The sequence below is a fragment of the Triturus cristatus genome, chromosome 5_2 (genome assembly GCF_964204655.1).
Source record: "Triturus cristatus chromosome 5_2, aTriCri1.1, whole genome shotgun sequence".
Taxonomy (NCBI): Eukaryota; Metazoa; Chordata; class Amphibia; order Caudata; family Salamandridae; genus Triturus; species Triturus cristatus.
The window spans coordinates 795980654-796007515 of record NC_140588.1 but is presented as its reverse complement, the minus strand read 5'-3'; the positions used below and the strand labels follow the sequence as shown (position 1 = coordinate 796007515).

Here is a 26862-nt window from a genome sequence, read left to right as displayed (position 1 = left end):
GGTCATATAGTAGGGGGTGTATGTAAGATATTAAATCTATCCTTGTGTAATGAAGGTAGGAATACCAAGAAACACCAAAAACCCCTCAGTAAAAGATCTGTGGAGTTAAACCAAAAGTAGTAGAGGTGCAACCGATAGAAATATGCAAACATCTGAGTCAATGATGTATGGAGTAGCAACCAGAAGTAATTAGAGAGCGAGAAAGACAAATGTGAAAATAGAACACAAATCTGTGAGAATCCTACTATGCAATCAAGTTGCAGTAATTTGGCCCACTTTGGAGTTTGTTGTAGAGGTGACGACAATACAGTAATTCATAAAGAATTAAAATTTGCCTTTTACGCATATCTTGGTAACCCTTTGGTGTGCACAAACTATTGTTGATCAGGCTTGTGTGCTTACCAATACACTATAAGGCATATACCATGGTATTTACCAATGATAAAGAATGGCGGCTATGGATTTAACAACATTAGTTGGTTACTAATTAGTCAAAGCCATTTTGCTTATCTTTAGTTTAGAATTCTCCATATACAACGTTTACAGCTACATATAATGAAAAAGCCACAATGAGGCTGTGGCCTGAGAAGAGGTCAAGATGGTGGCTTACCTGGACTGAGAGGTCCCCAGATGCAGAGGAAGCTTTAAACCACCCCTGGTATAATCTGATTGTAGTTCAGAGCCTGTTTTGTTTGTTTGGTGGATGCGGTCACATTTACACTCTGTGCCTTGTTTATTTATGTATTTTTTTATTTATTTATAGAGCACAACATTCACCTGGAAGGATATCACGGCGCTGTGTCCTGCATGCTATTTCCTACCACCTGAAGCTAATCTCTGGTTTCCTACGCTGTGACCACAGTTTTGGTTCTGGGCCGTAGCCGAAGGCCAGCACCCTAGTGTGATGACAACCACTGCTTGCAAGCAACAAGCCTGTTGCAGAGATAGGCTTTCCAGCACACATTACATTTATGGAGTTACACTACTTCTTTTTACACCACTAGTGGAGTCTGGTTGGTGGAGTGGCCTCTAGGCCTGATGCTGTGTGCCCAAGAAGGCAGTTTTTTGTTTTGTCCTGGGATGGACAGAATAGGGAAATTGGATGCGGCAATTACAAGACACACAGCAATGGCCTTGCTCCAAAGAAGCATAGCAGGGTCCTAGTAGGGGAGATACCTTAGCACCTAAACAGTCAGGAGCAATCAGGGACCCCTTCCTATGAAGTCCCTTCCAGATCCCTCTTTCCATAAAATCGTAAGAACTACATTAAAGACAGAAGTGGACAAAATCAGTTGAACCTTTCATAAACGTGATTCTAGCATTGGCTGGTGGAAAAAGAGTTTAGCTCCCTACAGATCCAGTCCCACTTAGACATATTAGGTGATTGGTATGGACTCCCCTGGTGCAGAAATGTAATTTAGAAATATAAGTTGGGACCTTGGAATATTAGGTGAGCCCTTATTTTGAGGAATGTTAGCCTCCTCACCGATGTAAGATGATATGATTTGACTGATCTCAGCACTAGCGATTTTCTTGAACCTTGGCACCATATTTAGATGTAGAGTTCCACTGGGGATTTTAAGATGTGACAGACTAAAGGGCTGGAAGTAAGGTTAGAGGAAATGGGCTGGTCAAGTCATAATACACCTGTGAAACCATGAGGAGAGAGACAATTACGAAAGCAAATTGGAAAAAGAGCCTGTTGCACTTTGCACCACCTATAATTCATCTGTTTCCTGATGTCACCCAACAGATGAAACAAAAGTGTGAGAAGATTGAGGGGTTGCGAGTAGCACTTCAACAGAAAGGGGTGACAGCGAGCTCGCTACTCTTGGCAAATTAAGAGTTGGTAAATACGTGATGGAAAATATATTATGGGACCATGAAGATACCAAAGTGTTGTTGTCCTCTTAGAGGGGGAGGGCCGGAGGGCCTTGGAGGAGGGTATTCTACTGAGGGAAATGGAGTGGCGGGAGAGTAATGATGCACAGCAAAAAGGATAAGGCATTGAGAAGGTTGTCAGGCAAAATGGGTGTGGGTGCCATGTTGGATGGGTAGGCCTGCATCTGTGCATTACATAGGGGGTAATACTTGACTGAGGACAATGGGTGTGATCGTGTTGATAAATATTGTCTCTTTTTGTTCAGTATTAAGGGACAGTCCTGCGAGGCATTGAAGGGGCGCTGGCCCCAACAGTTATTTCCAAGAGCACAGGGATTGTCACTTGTTCATAATGCCACTGACTATTCATACATTTATTTCCTACAAATAAGCATGCCCAGTTGTCCCTAAAGTGGCTTGGAACACTATCCTGGTGGACTGTTTTGGTTATTATTGGTAATAACAGCCTTGGGGGGGTTGATAGATCTGTAACTTACTAATAAGTTAGCTGGTAAAATATTTTATTAAAGATAACATTCTAAATTTAAAAGAACATCACAGATCATATAAAGTTTAACAGTTTGATTGTTGGTCAGTGCAGATTCATTATTCAGAAAGTACAATGTGCGAGTGCTTAAGTAAGCTCAGCTCTGGATCATATTGGAAGATACCAAATATTTTGGTCAATGTGTAGCCTTTATGTATATATTGGAATACATTTAGTGGCAGCAGTGATGAGGTTCTTTGGAGGGCTGAAGTTATTTTACATGTTATATTATGTTATATATTATATGTTAAGTTATGGTAATTTGTATGGCGCATATATCACCGGGGGGTATCCTAGCACCTAAGAAGGGAGGTGCTGTCCTAACTGGAGACATTAGATAAGCCAGGTTTTTCATTTTCTTGTGTAATTATTAATGTGATGGAGCTGGCAGTTCTGATGTGGTAGGAGAGGTCGTTCAAGGCAATGTCTGGCTGCTGTGTGGAAATGGATGCAGCTCTTGAGGTATGCTGGGTCTTGCTTGTGTAGTGCCTTGTAAATGTGTGTGAGGAGTTTTAATAGGGTGCGTTTGTGAATTGGGAGCAATTGGAGTTCCTTCAGGTGGTCGGCAAGTCGGTTGTTGATCAACTTTTCTAATACTTTGGCTCGGGCGGAAGGCGATGGGTCTGGAGTTAGTCATTGTCTTTGTGTCCATCGAGAGCTTCTTCAGGAGCGGTAAGATGGTGGTGTGTTTCTAGGGGTCCATGAAGGTGGCGGTGGAGAGAGAGTCAATGAGGATTGAAGTCAAGTTGTTTGGTGCAAATGAGGTCAGGGCAGGAATTCGAAGGTGATCCCAATTAGATGGATCGCATGGTGTAGGCAGTTTCCAGCAGGATGATGGGTGGCCAGCAGGTCATGGCACTTTCCAGGGTGTTCTTGTTATCGGACTGGAGGATAGGAAAGGTGGAGAGGTCAGGTAGGGTGTGAAGTTGTGTAGATTGTGGTGATTTTGTTGGTGAAGTAGTGGGAGTGCTAGGTGCAGAGTTCCTGCAATGGGGTTATGGTCATGGAGCTGGGAGCAGTGGATGTGAATTCCTTCCCTATGGCGAAGATTTCTTTTGAGGAGTTGGAACTGTTTTGAATTCATTCAGTAAGTGCTGAGCACTTGGTGGCTCTGAGTTGCTGGTGGCAGATTTGTAAGGCTGATTTGTAGGTGTCTCTGACATTGTGGTCGTGGGTGCAGCACCATTATCATTTCAGCTGTTTGTAGTGGCACTTGGTGAGTTAGAGATCTTCTGTGTACCAGCTTTCAAGTGGCTTTGACTAGACATGGAGGTGATTTTTAGTGATGCTAGGAAGTTAGTGCAGGAGGTGATGCATGTGCTGAAGTGTTCCTGATGGTGTGTGATAGATCGCCACGGCATGGCTGGTGTCAAGATTGAAATTCTGTGGTCCAGATTCCTTCAAGGATATTGGTCCAATTTCACTGTGTGGCCTTGCTGTGTGAGTCCGGTAGGTGATGGCTGAAGCGGACGAGGTGGTGGTCAGTCCTGGTGGGAGGAGTTGGATTGCCCACCAGGATATCGGGGAAGTTGGTGAATACAGGGTCGAGGAGGGGCCAGCTGCATGGGTGGGGTTATTCACTAAGTGGGTGAGTCATATTATGCTTAGGTCATACATGAGGTTGGTAGTGTTGGGGCTGGTGTGAACTCTTAGTGAAAGGTGAAGTTGCTGAGTAAAATGAAGGAGTTGGAAGGGAGCTCCAACAGGGAGATGAGGTACGCAAGTGTGATGCAGAAACTGTACATTTTATACCGAAGTTCATACAATTTTTTACAAATTGGATATTAAAAAGGAGTAAAACTAGCCAACAATAGATTAAAAAAGGGACATGTGCACAAGTCTAAAATGACTAATGAACAGTAGCAACCATAATTAATGTTGTATTTTTCCAGAGAAGGCCTAAGTAATCTCTAGGGCATGCCCTTGGGGTAGGTCTGCAGCATAAGTCTCAGCTTGGTCTCAACAATAGATCATGTCTTGTATCCACTCATCATGCTTAGGTATACTACTCTGCATCCACGACATAGCATCTCTCCTTTTAGTCAGCAACAGTGGTATACATGTGACTCGTCATGTCGTTTTAGGCAGATCCATGATGGCACCAAGCAGAACCATAGACAGCAAGCGGTTTCAATGGGGTCTCTATCATGACGCTCAACAACTCAAACACTTTGGCACAGTACTTAAGGGTCTTAGGCCAGGATCATGCTACAAGAAGGAACCTAATGTTTGGCAAACTGCATTTTTTGCATTCCAATTTATTGTCCTGGCTAACCTTTACTATGTGTTGAAATGTAAGGTAAAAGTGATGTACAAACTTAAATTGTATTAATTTTTGCATATACGTGAGTGGAGCATCCTTGACCTGTGTACAGCAGTAGGACCATCATTTTCCTGACAACTGGTAAGGCTAACTCAGATTCCCATTCCAATCTATGCCTCAATGGAGAGATAGGCATGCTCTCTATCAATTTAGAGCATAACAAGCATTAGCAAAGCCAATAGGTTTTGCTAAGTTTTGCTAAGCTTTCCCTGGGCAAGCTATTCTGCAGAAGCAGCAAACTCTACCCATACTCTAATATTGCTTCATATCAATAACTCACACTAACCTTTTGCCAGATTTTTAGTAAACTCTTGATGTGGAACGAGTAATGCTCGACAAGACTGCATCTAGTTGTAGAGAAAATATGAATGACTGGGCTACCTGTGATAGGGTTGTTGCATCCAGAACACTTCTTGGCTACACAGGTTTTGTAGCAATCCACACAGTAGAACAGGTCTTCCACAGCAGTGAAGCGCTGTCCAGCAAGCTTCTTTTGGCAAGTGGCACACACGAAGCACTCCGAGTGCCATGGTCTATCCTGGTAATTGATCCCTCCAGATGTTATCGCCTATTGACAAAGTAACTGACATTAACGTAATGTACAATTTACAACATATCTTTCACTCATCTATACGATTACTGTACACTCTTCAGGAATTAATGATTTATTTTATTATCAATATAACTGGAATGAAATTGAGTCAAAAATAATTAGGCCATTGGGATTACCAATGCCACTGAGAAGCTGAAATTAAACATACCTTAGTAACAACAAACGAACACATTCTCAATTACTCTGTCTGCAGCAGACGCTGCTTTAACAGGGGATATCATCACCTGAGTCACTAGACTGTTACCTTTATGGTAACACAGTGTTTAACTATCACTACACAGTAGAACGAGCCACCACAGACAACTGTGTAAAAACTCATCAATGGTTATCCAGTGGGAACAACCTTTTTACTGCACACACACGTCGGAAGTGCTTTGGTCTTTGTATCTGAACAATCTTAATGTTGCTAATTTAAGTCTAATAATTTCCTTTACATTTTGGTGTGAATCTGGTGCATGTGTGTTACTCTTTCATTGGAAATTATGTTTGGGAATATTCTCATAGAGGTTATAGAAACCTTGAAGATTTGAAAACGTGGCCAAAGGGTGCTTACCTCTTGGATAACCTAGAGCAGTTGGTAAATACACATTTGTTTCACAAACCTAATCCATTATCCTTTTGAGCTGTAATATCAATTAACTCTGTGATCACATTTTGGAATCTTGATATTGGGATCAACTAATAGCTGCCGTCATCTGGACTTTGGACTTGATTTAGACAAGTTACCCCATCACAAAAGTGACGGATATCCCACCCGCCGAAATATAAATCCCATAGAATATAATGGGATTTATATTTCGGTGGATGGGATATCCGTCACCTTTGTGACGGAGTCCCCGTCCGCCAAGATCTAAATCAGGCCCAATGACATGATATGCTTCAGGGGCACCATCAAAAACATTTATATCAATCAGAACTATTCCTAGATATTTATAAAGCCATCGCAGTAGACAGACTTCGAATGTGGCCTTCAGTGACATAAGATATTACCGTAAGAAACATCCAAAATAAAATCAAGTTAAAAAAAACTACTCAAGTCAAATAAAAATAGTTGTACAAGCCACTTCCACATCAGTATCTCCTTGATGAAAATCAGGCTTCCTGTTTTGTATTTTCAACATGCCTTCTAAGTAGAATGTGGCATGGCTGTTCAAAAACCTATATAAATAATAATTGCACAGTACTACTCACATTCTTGCACTTGACACATAGCTTGGCAAATTTGTGCTCATGGCAGGAGACACAGTAAATCTCTTCTCCTTTTGGGAAGAAACTCCCCGATCCTATTGCTTGCTTGCACTGGCTGCAGGTGAAGCATTCCTCATGCCAGACACTTTTCTTGTACTCAACATTTTTGCTTCCTGAAATGGCATAAAGCATTGTGTAATAAAATCAGAATCACTCTCTTCCCATTGTTTGCATCATCGTTCTCAAGTAAATGCCATTCATCACCAAAACATTACACTAAAGTATGAAAAGAAATTACATTATTTTAGATGTGAAAGACGTCAAAGAAATAGCGTAACACGATTCCATAAAACATGCATTATACAATATATTAGTATTGTACTACAAATAGCAAATCGATTCAATAAGAACTTCACATGACACCCAAATAGCAATATAAGCATTTCAAAACTATTCTTATCAAAAACACCATATGTAGAAGAAATGGTTGTCATTGAAAACTAAACCATTGTACCGATTGATAATTTGAACCCTTACTCAACACCTGTTTGAAAGTAACCAAAAACGTAATTTGTTCTCAATCAAGTAATAATTACAGGAATATCAAATTACAAATCAACTAGAGGGAGAGGCAAAGGAGTAATAGCATGGTCCAGGATGTTTATTCTCATATTAATAATTGATTTTCACATAATCATTACAGATTATTAAGAAGCTTCAGAAATCATCTCTACCACTGGGAATGCAGTCAATTTGTTATCTCCCTGGTTCTATTAAAATGTAGCCCTGGCCAACTGAACGTGAATAGTTGACTGGATAAGTAAACAGATCACAACATTTGTCAAAGTGTATTTTGCATTGATCTGACAAATAAGGGACAGAATAACCACCAATTGGCTAGAGATCTATTTGGGACAAATGCACTCATTGACGGTCTTTCTGTCTAATAAACAATCGTGGATGCCAGAACTTAAAACCCCATTTAACTCTTCGATACAAATTGTAAATATAAATTGGGAATTTTCGAGGCTATTCAGAAAGGTAACTAGTGAGTAATTTAAATGTGTAAGTTTACTCTTACACTTTTAAGTAACCTTATTACTTTTGGCTAGTCACAAAATCTGAGTATAAAGTTACTTAAAAGTGTAGACTTACACGTATCTACCCTCTGAAACAGGGGTGGAGCCAAATTTACAAGTGTAAGTTGCTACTGTCATAAAGAAACTGTAGTAAGTCCAACACCACACATGGCCAACCACTGACATTGCACCACTGTCCCATAGGAAATAATGTTAAATTGTTAACCTATTTTGAATTTAAAAATTAATGTAACATTACATTTAAATAAAATATAATTAAATTACTTCTAATTCTAAAACTTCAGGAGAATAATTGTAATTTAATATATTTAAATTCATTAAAAATTTAATTTAAAATGTAATTATTAATGCTGTAGCAGTTTTGTCTTTTGTTCCACATTTAAAATAAATATATACAATTGATTGACATTATTATTAAACATAAAATTATTTTCAAGTTTAATAAACTTCTTTACCTTTCCCTATACTTTACCATATGGAGATCCCCACCTCAACTGCAGACTCTCCCTATGGTAGTAAAACAGTTTATTTAATTTGAATCAAATGGTACAAATACTTTATGTTAAATATTAACGTAGGTTAATTTTAATCATATTTTTCAAATTGTTAACAAAAGAAGAAATGCTGCAGCACTATTAACTTAAATTAAATCACATCTTTCATCAATTTATATATATTCAATTTAATTACAATTAATTTGCTGAAGTTTAAATTTAAAAATAAACTCCCACCTAAAGTAAAAATATCCATTAATGATTTTTAAAAGTAATGTATAGAATTAAGTAAAAGTAAGTTGAATACATTTAATTACAGATAATGTTACATTCGTTTTTATATTAAAGTGTTATTAAAATAAGATATACTTAAATATGTATTATTTTTTAGAGTTTAAAAATTTAGTTATTTTATTTACAACTGTAACTATTTTAAACAATGTATTTTATGTAATTAATTATTATTTAATGTAGGCTTATATTTTTATTCCCTACCTCCATTTTTTCCTATATGAGTGTTGCAGTACCAGTGTTTCACTATCTGTGGTCCTGGACTTCCTCCAGCTCTGGGCTAGTGAAATGTACTACTGTTTTGGGTCCCTTTTCAGCTTTAATTATTTTAGAACTGCAGTTTGGGAATAGCAGTGGGCTTACTCTTTTGTGGGTGGGTGCACGTCCCTTCCTCTATCAACCTCACACTAACACTCTCTTTACTCTTCCCTAATACCCAATTAGTCATAAGTATTTTCCAGTTTGCAACCACTCCCTTCTGTCCCCCCCACATTTACTAATAAAACATATACTTATGTGTTCAGAGACTCTGCAGTCGGAGAAGATTTCCACTCAAAAAAAATATAGGAGTGGCGGACCATCTAGACATAAGTTTGTGAACAACATTTTTAGTACATTAGTAGTACTATTGTAGCGCTACTAAGCATACTTCGAAATACAGTTACTGAATAGGCTCCATAATCCTTAAATAATCCTCCTGGGTCACATTTCAAGTGGAATTTGGCCATCATTTGACAGGTCACACTAATTTGTTCATTTAAGAACTTGAGTCTGATTTCCTGTAGAGCAAGAACATCTCAAAGATTCACTCTGAAATAAAGCTGATTTGGGCACGGTTCACCGACGGTCTGTTATGTACAGATATAATCACAGACAATTTGTTAACCTCTAATAACCAGTTCATGCCTCGGCGATATGGTCGAAGTGATCCTGGCCAATTAGAAACTGTTCTCATTCTGAATAATAGCAAAGATCTTTGCCACACTCCAGTGTTCTGTCCCGCACAATACAGATGATTTCGTCTTCACACTGTAGATTTTTATGACTTTTGTAGTTTTATCCGGACCACTTTTTTTTGACAAAAAGCCAACTATTACTGCTGACTATCTGCTGCACAAGGATAGGTTGCCTTTTTTTTACCTACCTTAGCAGAATCCAGTTTTTGACAAATGTACCCTCAAAATATTAAAACTAGAATTCCTTGCATATATAATTTTTTTAGAGGTATCATTTTTGTCGACCAATCATGATTTGTTGTTATGAACATTCACAACCCAATCCTTATTTAGACATCACTCCTTGAATCTGGTAAATAGTCTATAAAAAGCATCGGGGTATGGACAGAAAATAAGGCCTCAACGGGAAACAAAAAACTAAATTAGCTTGTTTGCTGACCTCGAGACCTTATGCCCAGTGGCACACCGAACTCAGTCTATGCCACTGGTGAAAAAGATTTTTAAAAGTTTGGGGGAGCACCCAGCCTTGTTACACACCCAAAATAGAGTAAATGAGCTGAATTGTTGCCACGCCATCTGAACACTAACCGTAGACAGAGTATTAGTATATGGTCTGATAATAATTGTTATTAACACCAGGAGTAGGACCTGTGGGCTCTCCTCAGCCTTAACCTTCATTTTAGTAAACAAAGTCACTTCTTGAATAATATTATGCATTGAACTTCTAGATGATCCCTTATCTGCCATAGGCAGATTGTGTGTTATTGAGAAGCACATAGAAACGATCCATAAAGATAAGTGTAAAAGTATGGGCAGAGTTCTACAACTCTGCCTGAATGAACGTCTACAATGTTTTGTCATTCACAAAACTGTAATAGTACATCTGGCCTAAAAAGCCCACCAAGCGTGGGTTTCTAATGACCTGTCACATGGACTTTTTTTGGTGCCTTTTCTCCCTATGCAGAATTTTAACATAACTTACAATTCTAGACAGTGGGAAAAGGCAGCCAGACGGGCACAGGGACATTCTTTTTCTTTTCAGTGTGGGGAAAACATTTTTCTTTGTGGAAATAAACGTGTTCACGTTACCCCTAACAGATCTGGGAGTAACACCTTCCTCTTCCAGTCCTGGAAGAGGAATTACTCAAATTCTTGTCTCAAGTACATTTTGAACTATTTCCAAGGTCGAACTTTAGTTTGCGCATGCCTGAAAATGCACATTTTGTGAGTGCTCACAAACTTGCAAGGCTGATCATACTAGGTTACTCCCACTTCTCACCCCTTACTTGCGATGTACCACTGCAAATTTCCCTGCACACATATCAGAGAAATCCACAGTAGTAAAACCGTTCACATCTGCTAGGATTCTTTTTGTGAATTTTTGACAGGCAAAAATGTTGTAATTTGTGTTCATAAATTTAGATTTGTGGCCAAAATGACTTTGTGTTTTGGGCCCATCCTGCCACTGCACTCTGTCAATATCAGGTGTTTCTTTTCTTCAACAGCCCCCACTCCCCCCCCAATCAGAAGAGTAGAATGGATATTAAAATCAACAGAACCCCTGAAAGTTCATAAGGCAGGCTTGATAGAGCACAACCACATTATATGTGTTAGATTTGAGTCGTGACTGTAGGGGCAAGTTACATTGCACTGGGCAAGACCATTCCTTGTAGAAAAGACTCTGGCTGAATATGTATGACGTCATCATATTGTGCTAATTAGGCTGCTTTCAGTCTGCACTGCTACTCCTTCTGGAAGAAAATAATGTAGCAGCAGTTGAATAACAACATAACAAATCCCTATGAAAATAAAGAGTGGCACGGACGCAAAGTGTGAGGAAATGTATTAGCACATCCACACAAAAACTGCAATGATTATAATGATTTGGGAATAGAGTATAGGGCTATTGAGCCAAGGACTGGATGCAGATTGTGTATGGTATATGTGAAGTTGATCGAGCCGCATATTTTATTACCATGTGTTGGTACACAGATAGATCCTATGCATGGCTCTGTAGAGAGTGTGTGCCCCATACTCAAAGTCCCCATAGCAAGCTGCAGCATGTTATGGCCACATCTCAGCTTGCATAACAGTCATGCCTGTGTGCTGAGGCCTTTCCATGACATGGAGTGAGGCTCAGAGCCAGGCCCTGTAGTCGGGAGGGCACACTAAGCGTGCATCCCTTTCCTAGGACAACTGCTGTCATCTCACCTAGCTGTAGAGGAATGGCCTTGGTGGAAGAGAAGATATTATAGTACAGTGCAGGCCTTTTCCTCTGCATGGCACAGAAGCTTACTGGCTTCTCCCATATTTTTTAAGTGTTATACCAGTCCCCTATAACTGTGTTTTATGCCCATGCATAAGGTATTTGGATGTTGTGTGCATGTGCACTCCGGATGTGTGTATATTGCATGTCTGTACATTACTCATAGATGAAGGGTATCTGTGGAGAACAAGTAGGAGCATTGTGCGACAGCCACCATGGGTGCCATTTTGTATTAAGCACATTTTGATGGTACCTAGCATGGGACCTAGGAGAGGGAACCCAGACTGCCGATGTGCATTGCAATTACCCCACCCAAAAAAGCATTCCTGTGATGTCTATCAGTTAGTCAGACAGTGAGGTATTGCTGAAATTAGGAAAGGAGACAGAGGGCTGCTTTGAAGCTAGAGAGTTACCCCGTACCCCTTCGCGGCTCATTGTTTTGTGTGAGAGGCCCACCCAATTAGGTTAACGCATAATATAAGTGGTGCAACCTCACTTGCCTTTGTGCTCTTGTTATGTGTTGCTCCCAAGAGGATATGACCAGCTCCCCCCTGCCTTCCTGCTTACAATTATCACAAAGTCTTTAGATGAACCAATCTGCATAGAATTTACATAAGTGCAGAACTGCCAAGAACTGGTCCCAGAACTGAACTGCTGGAACACTCATGATCTGTCTGCAACTTGGGTAGAAAGATGAAGCAGAAACCTTTAGTCAATGTGACAAGATTTCCTGACCTAAGGCCTGGAGTCCCACAACAGTGGTGACCGGGGCATTCCTCTGATCTCGTGGGTTGGGGCACTGTCAACTCCCTTTGCCCGGTTCAGGGCAAGTGGTTGGGAGGAGCCGACTAACCTGTCAGGATGAGCTGCTTGCAACTAATTTCAAAGGATAATGCTAACTGACTGTACAGACGGGGCAGTGGAGGTGCATGTTCATGTTCATGTGCATGAAGAAGACGCTACTCGGAGGAAGCCAAGGCTGAAAAGGAGCTTGGTGAGGTGAATCAACACCACCAGAGCATGAGGCACGACCCATATCGAGTCCAGCAAAGTCCAGAGGCCTGATGTGTACCCTTGTAGCCATGGCATCGACACCTGTGACGAAGGGTGTCTCAGAATTCATCCACAAGAGAATTCCCATCAGTGATCTAGGTGATCTAACACCAAAAGATACAGAAGCACTGTGACAACCGTGGCTGCCGGCACAGGCTGATTTTCAAAAACCTCCAATTGCCTAAAGAAGCCTAAGGGTGTTTGATGATTGTTTCAGGGTGCACACCAGCTTGTTTTGGGGGGGGATTTGAGATTGGCCCTGAGAAAGACCCAAGCAGGAAGATCCCTGTGACCACCTGCATACCTCTGACTGATGTGTGGGGGCAAGAGTTACTTGAGGTGATAGGCAGCACACTAGTATTAAGCTTGAAATCCGTCAACTGGGCCAAGACCAAGATCCCAGAATCCCCGATTGGTGTACCGGGTTGGGTGCGCACCATTGGAGCCGTGTGGGCTTCGCTGATAGCGATGCGCACACGGGTGCCTGTGGACGGACATTGCGAACTCCACCACCGGAACAGAAAAAAGTAATGTACTATTGATCCCCAAAGGAAGGTAACAAGTGTACTAGACTAGGGACCTTTAGATTCATTGATTGCCACTACAAGTGACCAGAGCAACAGGCAACACCTGATCACAACACCGTGAGATTCCTCCCGACAGGACCAAGGGCCAGTGCACCTTACCAAAGAAAACTGCCTCCTAATATGCTACCGTACTGCTTCCATTAATACCCAAATAACCACCCTCTGTTAGACTGTGAACAGTGATACTTTTATTGTGTGTTACAGTATTAGAGTATTTTTCGTTTTATAAAAACCAAAGTATTGACTTGATAATGAACTGTTACTTCTTGCCGGCTGACTGTCCCAGATGCAAAGCGCCAAGGGCGGACTTTGCCCACATGACATGGACATGCAGCAAAATAGCATCGTACTGGCGGGACATCTTCACGGAACCCTCCCTTATGACACAACTCACTATTGAACCCTCCCCGCTACTGGCACTCTTGGGCTACGTACAGACTATCCCCAAAACATTGTACAGATATGTAGCAATTGTGCTACTTCTAGCTAAAAGGGAACTAGCCATACACTGGGGCAGTGTACACCCGCCCACTAAACACACGTGGATTAACAGCATGATTTACTGCGACACTAATAGCGAGCTGCATGCTGCTTTGCAACCTCCCACATCTAGACCCAGTGACATTTGACAGCCACTTAGATCCCATCACCTCACCCTCGAACCCTTCACTGATGTGCACACACAGCAGGAGCCATTACTCCAGGAGACGGGAACACCATAATGGGATATCACCCCTATGATGAGCCATGCTCCTTCCTAGACCCCCCTGCAATTTCTGCAAGTTGTATAGACCACTGTGCAGACCATGTGTGATGCATGGATGTATTCATAATCTTTGTATTTCATGTGTATGACATTGGCTTTGTAGACACAACACCATTTACGAAATTGAAAAAGAAAGTTAAAAAAAATATTACTTCTTGCCTGATTTCTGGTGAGTGCTGAGTCTCACCCCATACGACCTTCCTTGGACTGCTCAACTTCCCTACTGTGAGATTCAGGTGCTAAAGCGGTAAACTTGGTGATCAGCTTTGAGCCTAAAGGTGAGGTTAGAGCCTAGGCGCCAGTGGTAAATAGAGCGGATTGATTTCATTCTGAGCCGAGTCAGCCTTGACTGCCCAGGGGATCCTGAAAAAGTTCCCTCTCCTTATTCTTTAAATGTTATTTTTTGGGATGAAGTACTGCCTTCAAGACCTAACTCACACTTGGCGATGGTTTATTTATATTACTAGTATATTTATGGATAGATGATGATATGGTTACTCTCCAAGGATTGGCCCACGGAAAGAGCAGTCTCCGAGCCTTGCCATCCAAGAGCATTGAGTGACCGCCTCCCATCAGACCCCGCTGTAAAGGGCGATTAGCTGCCTTACTCGACAAAATGAAGAAGCCAGAGGGATTTACTTTGCACTGTTGATCTTTGGAAATGTCAGGCTTGTTATTCACTAATAGTTTTGCTGTCAGGTTTCTGTGGGTCTCAAAGTTTGTTTGAGGGTAACGGGAGATACTTGCCACTTATACGGACAGGGAAAGAAACGACCAGGGACACAGCCAATCTGTCTGACTTTGCAATACTAAAAATGTGTTCACAAGCGTTACTAATGCACACATCACAGGTACAAGTACATCATTTACAGAATCAAGGTAGATGTCCCTCATAGAGAGAGAACATGTAGAGCATGATCAACCTCCGTGGAAGCTTCCTAATGCACACACGCGTACACCATGGGCAACGGCACGGTAAGCTTACCTCCCATACAGAAGAAGTATACAACAGGCAACAACAAAGCACTCATCCTTGAATACACACAAGATACATACAGCAGAGGGTGCAGCAGTGCAAGATTTCCACACAAAATTTGGTGAAAGAGATGCTTCTTATGCACAAAGAATAAAGGCATCGTTCATGCATACCTCTAAAATGTAATGTCTATTGCCGACTGTAACCGCCATGTTTTCTTGGTCATGCAAACTCTGCATAACGGATTCAATCTTCTCTGGAACGACACACGTTGAGACTTGTCCTCCCAGGTGTGAATTTCTAAAATCTAGCTTGCTTACCCAAAAGAATTTACATGGATGATACTTTGTGAAGGTCGCCCATGAGCACCGTCACAAACTCATCTATGCAGCTGTGTGTATGAATGTAACCACGTGAACCATACGGGAAACTTCTGTGACAGGGCACATACCTATCTACATACTGCCCTGCCTCGGGAGGGAGCTGGGGGGACATCAAAGGCTGGACATATTATTTTCACTAACCGCCTCCAAGCGGAGACAAATGTGAGGAGGAGGTGGAGAATGGCAGCGTATAGAGCTGAGAACCGAGGCGCATAAGGAAGAGCACAAGGGAACATTTACAGGGTGGGGGAGGAGGGCAGAGCTAAATGCCTTCCCATTCATTGCCCCACCAGAGTCTCACGAGCCCAGTCCAGCAGAAGAGAATCCACCGGCTGACCACGCTGAGATAGGAGGAGCCAGAGACCACAGAGCCTGGCACAGACCTGGCACCTGCAGCAAGTGCCAGCAGTGTGAGCATAAGGCACAGTCGAAGGGTAGAGGGACAGGAGACAGGTGATAAAAGGAATAGAAAATGCCAGGCCAAGGAGAAGGGCAAAGGGAAGCCACATAAACTGAGGTGGTGGCAGCACAGAAAATCTGAAAATCTGAAAATATATAATATTGAGAGCAAGATGGACTGGCAGATAGTTTCAGCTTTCGACGAAAAAATCTGAAATGTCATGGCAATAATCAGATCATGTTTGTACCAATAGGCCTAATGCCAGGTACAGTGCCTGGTCAGCACCAGTATCAGGAAGTAGATTTAGTGAAGCGGGATTTCACTTCAGTACTACTTCTTTTAATTTCTCCTTTACAAACACCACTGCTGCACATTAGCTGCTGTTGTCCAATAAATTCTAAAACCTAAAGAGAAGGCCATCCTCGAACACCAGAACCACTGGAACACCACTGAACGAGGGGAGCGGGGAGGGTGAGACTCCTAGTGACTGTAACCAAAAATGACTAGCAGTATCACCAAAAGACCTTTGATAGTGATGCCCAAATTACTGAATATTTGAAAGAGCATGTGTGGCTTTCGCCATATTCTGAACAGGAACCAAATACATACAGACATGAACTTATACCCCTGAGCCAAACCCTACGCTTCAATAAAGCCAACAGGTCTGCTTTTTAGTGTATGTAGTTTAATGTATAGACAGGAGAATATGTGGTGAGTGGATTTATATTTACCTTGGAATGTGCTGTTGTCCGTGGGGCTTTGTATGTTTCATGGTGTATTTTGTACAAGTGTTGGGCAATGAATTGATGTGTCTGCGATGGCTGGTGAACTTTGAAATAGATGGGAGCTTTGAAATAGATGGAAAATGACCCAGTACGAAGTGTAAAGCGTCCAAAGGAGTCCTCCAGCAGAAAGTACATTTGAAAAACATATGGCCTGCTATTTCATTTTAATGCAGCATTTCAAAGATATTTGTTAGAGCCACAGGTTTCCAATTCAATTCTAAGGGATTATTAATGAAGTGTTACAATAGTTCATGGCTTGCGGTACAGGCCTTATTGTGTGCAGTGGTTTTGTGAAGGTGGTCTCTCCCCACAAAACGAATATTTCAATTTCTGACAGATGCCTAAAAACCATTGGTTTTACATGGAATTTAAATATTCTGGATATGCAATTTAATAGGAACGTCAATTCTTTTTCAGAGAGTGCACAGTATACCCCTTCACTTTTATCTTCCGCTTTCTTTTAGCTTCCCATGCTGTCCCTTCTAAGTAGGTTATCTGACATAATATGATTGAGATACTACATTGGAAAGAAAAGATTGGGAACATGAAAAATCACACATCTCCAAAACTCAGACCTTGGGTAGCAGAGCTATACCTCTGGTTAGAGAGATTTAGCCAACTCAGAATGACACCAGTATTACCCCAATCATACAGGCTCCGGCCTCAGCAAGGGTGTGTATAGCGAAGATGAGCTTGCAAGATAGATCATGAAACGCCTCCACATAAGTTATGAAAGAGTGATCGAGGTAGCAAGTGCCCTATGTGACCAAACAAATGATGCCACAAAGTCAGCACAATACGCTCTCTAAACAACAATTGTCACTCATTTTTCATCCTGAAACATAGAAGAAATACAGTGGGTTTGACTGGAAATATCCTTTACGCCGCAGTCACAAAAAAGACCTGCCTTTACAACGCAGTCACTACCCTGACTGAGACGTTAACACGTGTTGCTTTACCATGCAAGTCGTTATAAATACTTGCTTTAAGGGGCGTGTTGTTGGACTGGTGTTGGATTTTCAAGTCCAACACCTTCCCACTGTTGCGTAGACCAGAGTTGGAATAGGAATTTATACTATTCCAAAGTCCAGATCCCCCTAAAGCAAGTTGTTGTAATGACGTGCGTGGTAAAGTAACACATGGTAACGTTGTAGTCGGGGTAGTGACTGTGTTGTGAAGGCATGCGGGCTTCCGTCATACAGCTGATTCGACCCAATATTTTAGTTTACATTTTTCAGTAAAAACACTACGGTCTGGTTACGAGTTTAGGTGCTATTGCACCTGATAAATAACGATACCACAGGGTATGTTATTTATCGGGTGTGATAAATAGCACCGATTACAGGTTTCTGGGGACTAACATATGGGTTTTGGTGTTTAATACACCAAAATCAGCATGATGCGGTAAACACAGTATGCTTTTCTCCTGTTAAATTTTGGCACGTTTGACCTGCCAAAATGTAATGAAGGTTGAGGTATTTAATGCATCCGATAATTATCAGATTAATTAAATAACACTCATCTCAGAATTCCAATCCCTGCGTAAACAGGGGTTTACGCAGTGGTCAAGAATAACGACCCACTCGTAATCATGCCCTAAGGGGGCTATTTAGAGTTTGACAGACATGGTACTCTACAACGAACTCTGGAACTAAAAAAGAGATATCGGGCTTATTTAAAAAGAAGTTTGGATAGTAGTACTTCTGTAGTACTTTTTACATACGCTTGCATACATTTGTAAATTTGCCCTAAACCATCTAACAATGAAATAAAATGGCAGTATACAGTTTGTGTATATAGGGAATTGGAGATTTTGGGCCTTTCACAAAAAGTAAGAGTACTTAAAAGAGTTCTCCTGCAGTACACATTTCCGTCCTTATAACTGCTATTGTGAATCGGCCAAACAGTGTACAGCAAGCAATTACTGATGATGCCACCTCTCAGGGACGAGGGAAATCTATCCAGATTAGAGGCAGTAAACCCACTTTACAGAGTAGGAAGATTAGAGAAGCCGGCGCCACTGGTGTTTTCCAGGATAGTTTGTTCGCATTCACTAAGCCCGATGCTGCGCGCTCTGTCCACGTGATGATATGATTGTCTAAAGGTACACATAACACGTACCATACGATTTTTAAGCTAACATATTAAAAATATAATTGTCCAGAAATTCAAAAAAAATCTGTCTGCGACCATGATGTAAAGATAAATTCTATGCTGAAATACTCTGCACTTTATTACCTGGTAAGATGTGCTTCTGACATCCGCTGCACCTGGGAGAGTCCTCGCGGGTGGAACATTTTGTACACAGAATCTTATTCTCCTTCATAATGAACTGCTCTGAGGCCAGAGGGTGATAACACTTTGAGCACCGGAAGCAGTCATCGTGCCAGTAGCGATTCTTGTAATGCAGTTCCTATAGGAAAAAGAATAATAATATTCAGTATTCTCGATTCTTTTTCTTTTGGTTTTTGAAAACTCTTTGCAGTATATTATGAGTATGATGATACTTCTATAGCCTTAGAGCCCGGGCTCTACTGGCCATTAAAGGCTCACTCCTTCGGCTCAGGCCTTTAACAAGGGAGTAGACCTTTAATGGCCGATAAAGCCCGCTACGGAGGGCTCTAAGGCTATTAGAACAGTCCACCCCCAGAGGGCAGAATGTTCTAATTTGTAAGCCTTATGGAGCTGGGGGGGTTTGAAATACTCTCTGGTTCGCGAGGCCTTTGTTAAACATTGGAATGTTGATGCTCCGGCCTTCTACGCGGGCCATTAGAAGCCAGGAGCACTCCATTGTTTTCAATGGAGTGCTCAACATTCCAATGTTCTAAAACATACACACACAGTATACTAGTTGTATACAATTCAGAAGTTAATATTCTGCCGACAGAGCATTGATCGCTCTGTCTGAATGCAGATGTCATTTGGTGCTCACGACGAACATAAATTGCACTTTCTTCATTGAAGATGAAGAAATGTTGACATTGCAGAAATTCTCTAAACGGGGTAGAACGTTGTCCTATGTGTTTCCTTCTCGGGCTGTCTTGTTCTATTTAAGAGTTGTATCTGAAAGAAGGTGCCTCATTCAGTCTTACCTTAGCGTCAGCGCCAATGGGCTTTCTGCACTCGGCACAGGTGTTAGCACAGATTTTTTCGAAACACTTGACACAGCAGTGGTGGCCCTCCTTCTCCACGTACTTCTTGCCGTGCAGCGGGTCTCTGCAGTAGTGGCAGTTGAATTTTTCAGTCATTGTGCCTGTAGTGTACCTACGGGGCCCTGGAGAGAGAGAGGAAGGAAGTCGTTAGAACTCATGGAGTAACTCAACAATCACTCAGAGTGATCACTGCTGATTGAGCCTCTTAATGAATTAATAAACAAAAATCGCATCCACTTTCCTTTCATCTCAGTCACTGTATCGATAATAACGCTTCTACCTATTTGCTTCTAAAACAGGTGTGGCATTTTGGCCAATTGTAAAAGACACCGCTTCTTTTTGACTCCATCTCTTCTTTAACTGGCGTGTTTAGCTTCGCAGACACTAGACACCCAAACACACGTCAAGCAAAACTGTAACAGTGGCTGCAATGCCTCCCACATCACCGACAGCTTGGGTGCTACTACAGCGATACAAGGTCATTTGAGAGCTATCAAGTTGGGAGGAAAGACTTTTGTTGGCAACTCCCCATTCAATAATGGATTAGTAAATGACAGACTTTTGGTGTGAACATTAGGACATCACAGTTCCATCTGCATTCCTGTGGATCAAGATGTTCACGCATTGTAATATGATTGCCTATAGATACGTGACCAGGTGGAGCATGAAGTGATAGAATGGATGCTTCACAGACCCCAGAGATCACTGTTAAAAGTGTAGTATTTCTTCTATTCCAGTTGAAAGTCCTGCCCAAAAAACCCAGGTGCATTTGTAAGAAGCGTATGCTTAGCTACAGTAAATTACATCCAACGCTGCGGTGAGATGCAACAGAATAACAGATGGGGGTCACTGTTGCCTATTTGGGAGAGAGCGTCCTCCATCATCATTTGGGTGGCTGTGGTCATTCCGCAGACTGGACCAAAATTTGCTTAATATGAGCTACAAATGTTAGAGACAAAACACGTTTCCATAATTTAGTAAGGCGCTATGAGTCAGTAATCATTTTCTATATACCAATAGAGACCAGAACTTGGCAGCAATTCAATGACTTTAACACCTCATCGAACACCCCATTTGGCAGGATGTATCACTCCAAGCAGATGTTAGACCCATCATCTATCATGCCTCCCTCCTTCTGATACAGCGTCAGAGTTATCCATTGATCTTATTTCCATGCTTCAGTCAGTATCCACACCTTATGATATAGACATTATCACACATTTACTCAATATCTATTCTTTCAGCCCATCTGTCACACATTTTTTTCAGTTTTTGTGTGCAGCCCGTTCCTTCATACACACAATTGTTGGCTGCCATGCACCAATCCATTCTGTGTTTTTTATTAGGCTATCATTGTCAATATGGTGTTTCCCCACCATCTTTCAATGTCTCTCTTAGCAACTATGAGACTATGGTTTACCAATATCCGTTGATGTCTGGATAGGTTCGTTGTCTCCCAAGCCCCCAGGCGTATGTTTGGGAGTATGTTTTTTGCTGTTGCCTCAATGTTCTACTCCATCGTCCAGAACCACATCAGGAACCTCCAAATAATCATCAAAAGCAAACTCTGCAAGGCTGCGCAAGACAACGTCATCACTGCATCCTGCTTTCACAGGCTGAAGATGCTGAGGAAGATTCTCAAATGGCTCCCAAGCAACACAAGAAAAACTGTCACTCACGCCCTAGCCACCAGTAAGTTGGACTATGGAAACCAGTTTACGCCTGGATCTCTAAGCAACTCACTAAAAGACTACAGACTATCCAGAACTCAGCAGCTAGGCTCATCCTCAACCTCCCAAACAGAACTAACATTTTACAACACCTCATTGGCTCCCAATACACAAGCATGCTCAATGAATTCAAGCTCCTCAGACACACATCCAAAGCACTCCACAAACCAGGCCCTACCTACCTGAACAGTCACATCTCCTTCCACCAACCATCCAGACACCTCGGCTCCACAGGCCTCCTACTTGCCAACATCCCATGCATACCCAGAACCAGATCAAGAGGACCAGCATTCTCTTACAGTGCTCGTAAAGCATGGAACGACCTGCCTCCCAGCATCAGAGCCTTTTTCTCTTGTCTTGAATTCCACAAGAAGTTGAAGACCTGGCTTTTCAATTGACCAACCAACCGTAGATAAGGCTAGGCACACACACACCTACTCAATGCCACAATACCCTCATGGTTGATAGTGCACTTTAGAAATACACATAACATTGTCATCTTCCGTTTGCCACAGATTTCTCACCAATATCCTTTATAGCAATGCATCTGCACAACAGGTTTGGGAAAGCGCCACTTTACCCAAAGCTCCTTAGCCAGAGATCACCCCTTTCCTATCCAAATGTATAAAAACATGTTCTGTATTCTACCCTGTGAAGGACATTTATATAAACCAGTCTAAAGCTCGTTTTATGAGACCTTTCATGAAAATCCAAGAGTATCCACCATACCTTGACCTCTGTCTCCTTTATATCTCGCTTCAACCTTGACATACTGTTTGGCAAGTCACCCTGAGCGTAAGAATAATAATTTCATCACTCTGAATAGAACGGTTTTTTTCACGTACTTTTTTCAGTAATGTCTTCACCTGCCCTGTGATACCCTGGGGAAAAAGATGAGGGTATTGTGGCACTGAGTAGATGTGTGTGCCTAGCCCTATCTAGGCTTGGTTGGTTAATTAAAAAGCAAGGTCTTCAACTTCTTGCCGAATTCAAGACAAGAGAAAAAGCCTCACTACCCCCCCAAAATTTCCCCCTCGCGGCCGGTCCAGCAGAGTTGCCAGGACTGGTTTGTGTTCCCAGTCCGGCCCTGCCCCCACTCTCCTCTGTGTTGCTTCCACGTTCCCCTGTTCTCCCGTGTTGCTCCACCCATTCTTCCACTCCCACCCCCCCAATGCTTGCTTACAAAAAAAAAAACTCTTGCTCATTTTATTTTCCTTTTAGTTACTTATCCAACTCAGATAGGAAAACTAAAATGAAAAACAAGTGGCAGAGTCATTTTGCAGGCAAGCACTTTCCAGTGACACTGGAGGCCGTCTAAGTCTTTTAATTTGTTTACCCTTGGGCCATGTTGCACAGCAACGTGGATGTTGTGCAGCGAGGCTAAAAACCATTGGCAAAGCCAATAGCCCACAGATGTAAGACCTATTGGCTTTGCCAATACTTGTTGTCTGCTGTGCCTGTTGCCATAAACCCTGGGGAGTAAGAGACAGAGGCAGCGACTTTCAACTGCCAAAACTGGCCTTCAATTGCTTAATTTACTTGGGGAAATGCCTGACAGAATAGATGGACAGTCCAGCCCATGTGGGACTTAGAGTTCATTAGGGGTTTAGCAGTGGCTCCCACCCGCCTCAAATGCCCTGTGGTGTCCTAAGCAACCTCCTACATTCGGGAAAAGGGTGCTTTAAAAGCCCTGATGTTATGTTATGCAAATGTGTAAAGCACATTATGCCCCAGGAGGGCATCCAGGCGCTGAACCGGGGTAAGTCTAAACACACCTAGGGCCTAATGGGACTACTAGAAAAGCCAGGTCTTCAGCTAGACTTCAAAGAGTCACAGCACACACGACCTCTGCTTATGGTTTCCCAACATAATGTTTCAGTTCGCCGGATGATGTGTGAAGAGTGCCAATATCGTGAGACACAAGGTGGCACAATGTGAGTTGATAGATCCAAGATTGCTTAATTCACTGTTAAGAAGCTATGTATATACTGCGCATGTTTTACTTACAAATACAGATGTGAGGATTCCTCCGGAATACCACATCCTTGGTTTCGTTTATGGAGCAGCCAAACAAAACATTTTTATTTCGACCTTTTAGCAATTGATGACAGACAAAAGCCATGGATAACATAAAAAGGAAACATTAAATATTGCAACAAAAAGAGATGGCCAAACACATGTTTGTGTTAGACTTTTATCTCTTGGCATGAAAAATAACCACAACTGCTTAAAAGAGAAGAAATCAGACCAAGCTATCTAAGAGTGAAGACTAAATATTATGCTTAAACATTCGACCTAAGACTTGCTCCCGCCGAATAAAACACAGCAACATACACTCTAGGGGCATATTATCAAGCACGGCGTTAAAATGATCGCCGCTTTAGCGGTAGAAAACTGTCGCTAAAGCAGCGATAATGGGCTTGATAATATGCCGCAGAGAGTTCCAACAGAAGCCCATGTTGACACCAGAACATGGTCTTCTATGGGAATTCTCAAGGGCATATTATCAAGCCCATTATCGCCGCTTTAGCTGCAGTTTTCTGCCGCTAAAGCGGCGATAATTTTAACGCCGTTTCTTGATAATATTCCCCCAAATTTCTTTGTGATGCCGTTTGCCAAAGGGTATTGGAGATGTCCATCAAGCCTGTTTTCTGCCCTTTCTGTGAACCATCCTTTTCTGTATTTGATGCCTGAGACCCCTCGTTATTATGGATACAATTGTATAGTCTTGTTTTAAAGACACCAAGAGGAAGGAGGACGGGGGAGTTAGACTAAATTCACAACAAATTTACTGGGCTAATACCCGGAGAGTCTCAAACCCTAGATTTTACTTCTAGGTTATCACGTTTGACCTTCCTAGAGGAAGCGGTATCATTCCATAAGTTTGCTGGGTAGAGAGATCGTCCAGGGATTTTTATTACTTGCCTCTTGTTGTAGCGCAAATGTTGCTCTTTCATTTGTAGGGGTGCATTATAATCATGGGTAGTCGGCACCTACAGATAATCCTTTGTTGTATTAATTTAGGAAATTAGAATGTGAACTGTAATAACATGAAAGGTGACGTGTTAGGGATATTTTCAATGTAAACGTGAAGAAATTAACGTTGCAACCACGTGTGTTTCGCTGAAAACATTAACGTTCAGAATTCATACATGCCGTTGACAATTATTCATGTATTTGATGTGCTTATGTAATGTGCTAATTTAGATGTGCTTAGTAAATAACTTTAACTTTATGTGTAAGTTCGTGAGGCCTTTGTGTCATTTTTTATGTTGGCTGATTTTGTAGCCCTGAATTGTATATATCCCCTGGAAGCTCGCACATTAAATTTCATAGTGAATTTCATGATCATGTGGGATTTCTTTTTTTCACGTTTCTGTTGCAGGTGGAGAATTTATCCCCGTTAGCTAGAATAATGTCTTTGTTTTAGGAATTTGGCTTAGGGAGATGAGGATACATTGAGCGTTGATAATGACAATATAGAACTGTTGTACTTTCTCATCGGAGCAAGCCAGGGAATCAAGGTCATCTCGCCAAGGCCTGGGAGCATTGTTGCCTAGTGGAAAATCACCTACGAGGAGGTGGCTTGACTGGATGGTGTGATGCTGCAATGCATCTTGGGATACTACCTGTAAGTCTGATGTATCGAAGTTAGGGACAGTGTCCAGGGGTCTTCTGCCTTGCCCTGAGAGAGAGAGAGCATCTTAGAACCAGCTCTGTAGCTATATGCTACTTGACCAATCTAACGAGAAGAGACTTCTTAGGAAGACTTCACACGCTGGAACCTTAATGGATCTTGCCTTGAGGAAAGCTAGGTAGGTATGTCACGCTAGTTGTAGAGTAGGGATAGACTAATGCTTTATACCCCGAACTTCCAATGAGGGGAATCTCGATGTCTGCGCTGTCATCTTCAGTATTCTTGTACTCAAACTGATTACTCTGTGCATGCTGCACCGCCTTAACTTCACCCGTAGTTTTGGCTTTGTATTAGTTCCAATGTATTTCTACTCCCTCATTCTGAGGTGTATGTATGTCCAGCTGTTCTTGGCCTTGTAATAAACTAACTAAACTTAATTGGGAGTCTGTGATTCTTCTGAAACATAGTTCATTGGAACTTCAATGATTGATGGGATAACAATTTCTCTCCCTTTCACTTTTTCATGCTGATAAAAAGAGTCATCGACCTGGAGTTCCAGAGCAGATCTAAAACGTGGAATCCGGCTCCTTCACTCTCCTGGGAATAGCTTAGTCCAAGAAAGCTCAAGACACCATTCACTGAGATTATGTTGAGTACAAGGACATCATTATATTCTAGTCTCCCAGCACTCGGGCATACACATACTGCAAGATCAGTACTGCTGGGCCCATTTATCCTCCTTACTATCCTGCATCTGTAAACACGGCAGTCTCTACTTAGTCCAAAGTACTGGCATCATTCTATTTTTTACTTATACTTACCAATGTGTCTCCTGTGTCTTCCTAAATTTGTTTACCTGCTCCTCTAGCTGGGAGGTGGTTCTATGCACTTACCACCATCTTTGTAAACAGTATATTTACATTACTTTTAGTTTCCTCCATAACAAGTATTATCTCATTATACTTTGTTCTAGAGCCACAGCTCTGCTCGAATCTGGTAATTTTCACTGCTGCATTATAAAAGGGAGGAGTGTATATGTCTCTGTCCTGAACCCATGAAAAGGCAGTACCCATTCAGATTCCAGTGATGAGAACACTAACACCCGCATTGTGAACAGCTGCATAAGTGTGACAGCCAATCAAACCTTTCTCAAAATAAACCTGCTAACAAAAAGGATAAACCAAAGAGGTTAAACAAACCGAACATCAAGGCAAGAGACAACAGAGGTTCCACAGAGTATCTAAGTGTAAGTAAAGTTAGAGAGACAATCTTTATTTGCATGCTCTGTAGAGGTTCACTTCTTTTCTGGCTGGCATATGACAGTCGGATCTGCCATATTGGATTGGTATCCTTCCTATATTTTTCTTGTCTGTACCTGCTGTTGCTGAAAGATGGAGAGTACACAGAAAGAAAGCATGCTTGTCACAGAAGGAACACCTCCTACGGTGGTGATTCACTATCTCTGTGTCTCCATGGAGGAGCCATCACCCGCCAATGTTCAAATACCCACAGGGCCAATCACTTCCAAGGAATAACCTGGCTTTCTGTCTGGTGTATCTTCCCAATCATAACCTCACTAAATGTCTGGGACTCTACTTGCTTGTCAGAAACCTCACTTTCCGGGTAAAAGTTCTAGCAAGTATTGTCAGAGTTTTCAGTATGATCCAACTTTAAGGATTCCTTCCGGGAATAGGTTTCTGAGAGTGTCCCCCTTAATAACTATGAAGCATGATT

The 26862-nt window shown here is 41.8% G+C and overlaps 1 protein-coding gene across 2 annotated transcripts in view; it reads right to left on the bottom strand.

The window, feature by feature from the left end:
- FHL1 (four and a half LIM domains 1) overlaps positions 1–26862 on the bottom strand; it is a 301064-nt gene that overhangs the window by 5274 nt on the left and 268928 nt on the right. For both annotated transcript variants that reach the window (XM_085607926.1, XM_085607925.1), the window contains 4 exons: positions 19702–19883; positions 18848–19022; positions 6556–6725; positions 5133–5319 (listed from right to left, as the gene is read on the bottom strand). In XM_085607926.1, the coding sequence (XP_085464052.1) occupies positions 5133–5319; positions 6556–6725; positions 18848–19022; positions 19702–19857 (688 nt within the window). In that variant the 5' untranslated portion in view covers positions 19858–19883. The remainder of the gene's footprint in view (positions 1–5132; positions 5320–6555; positions 6726–18847; positions 19023–19701; positions 19884–26862) is intronic.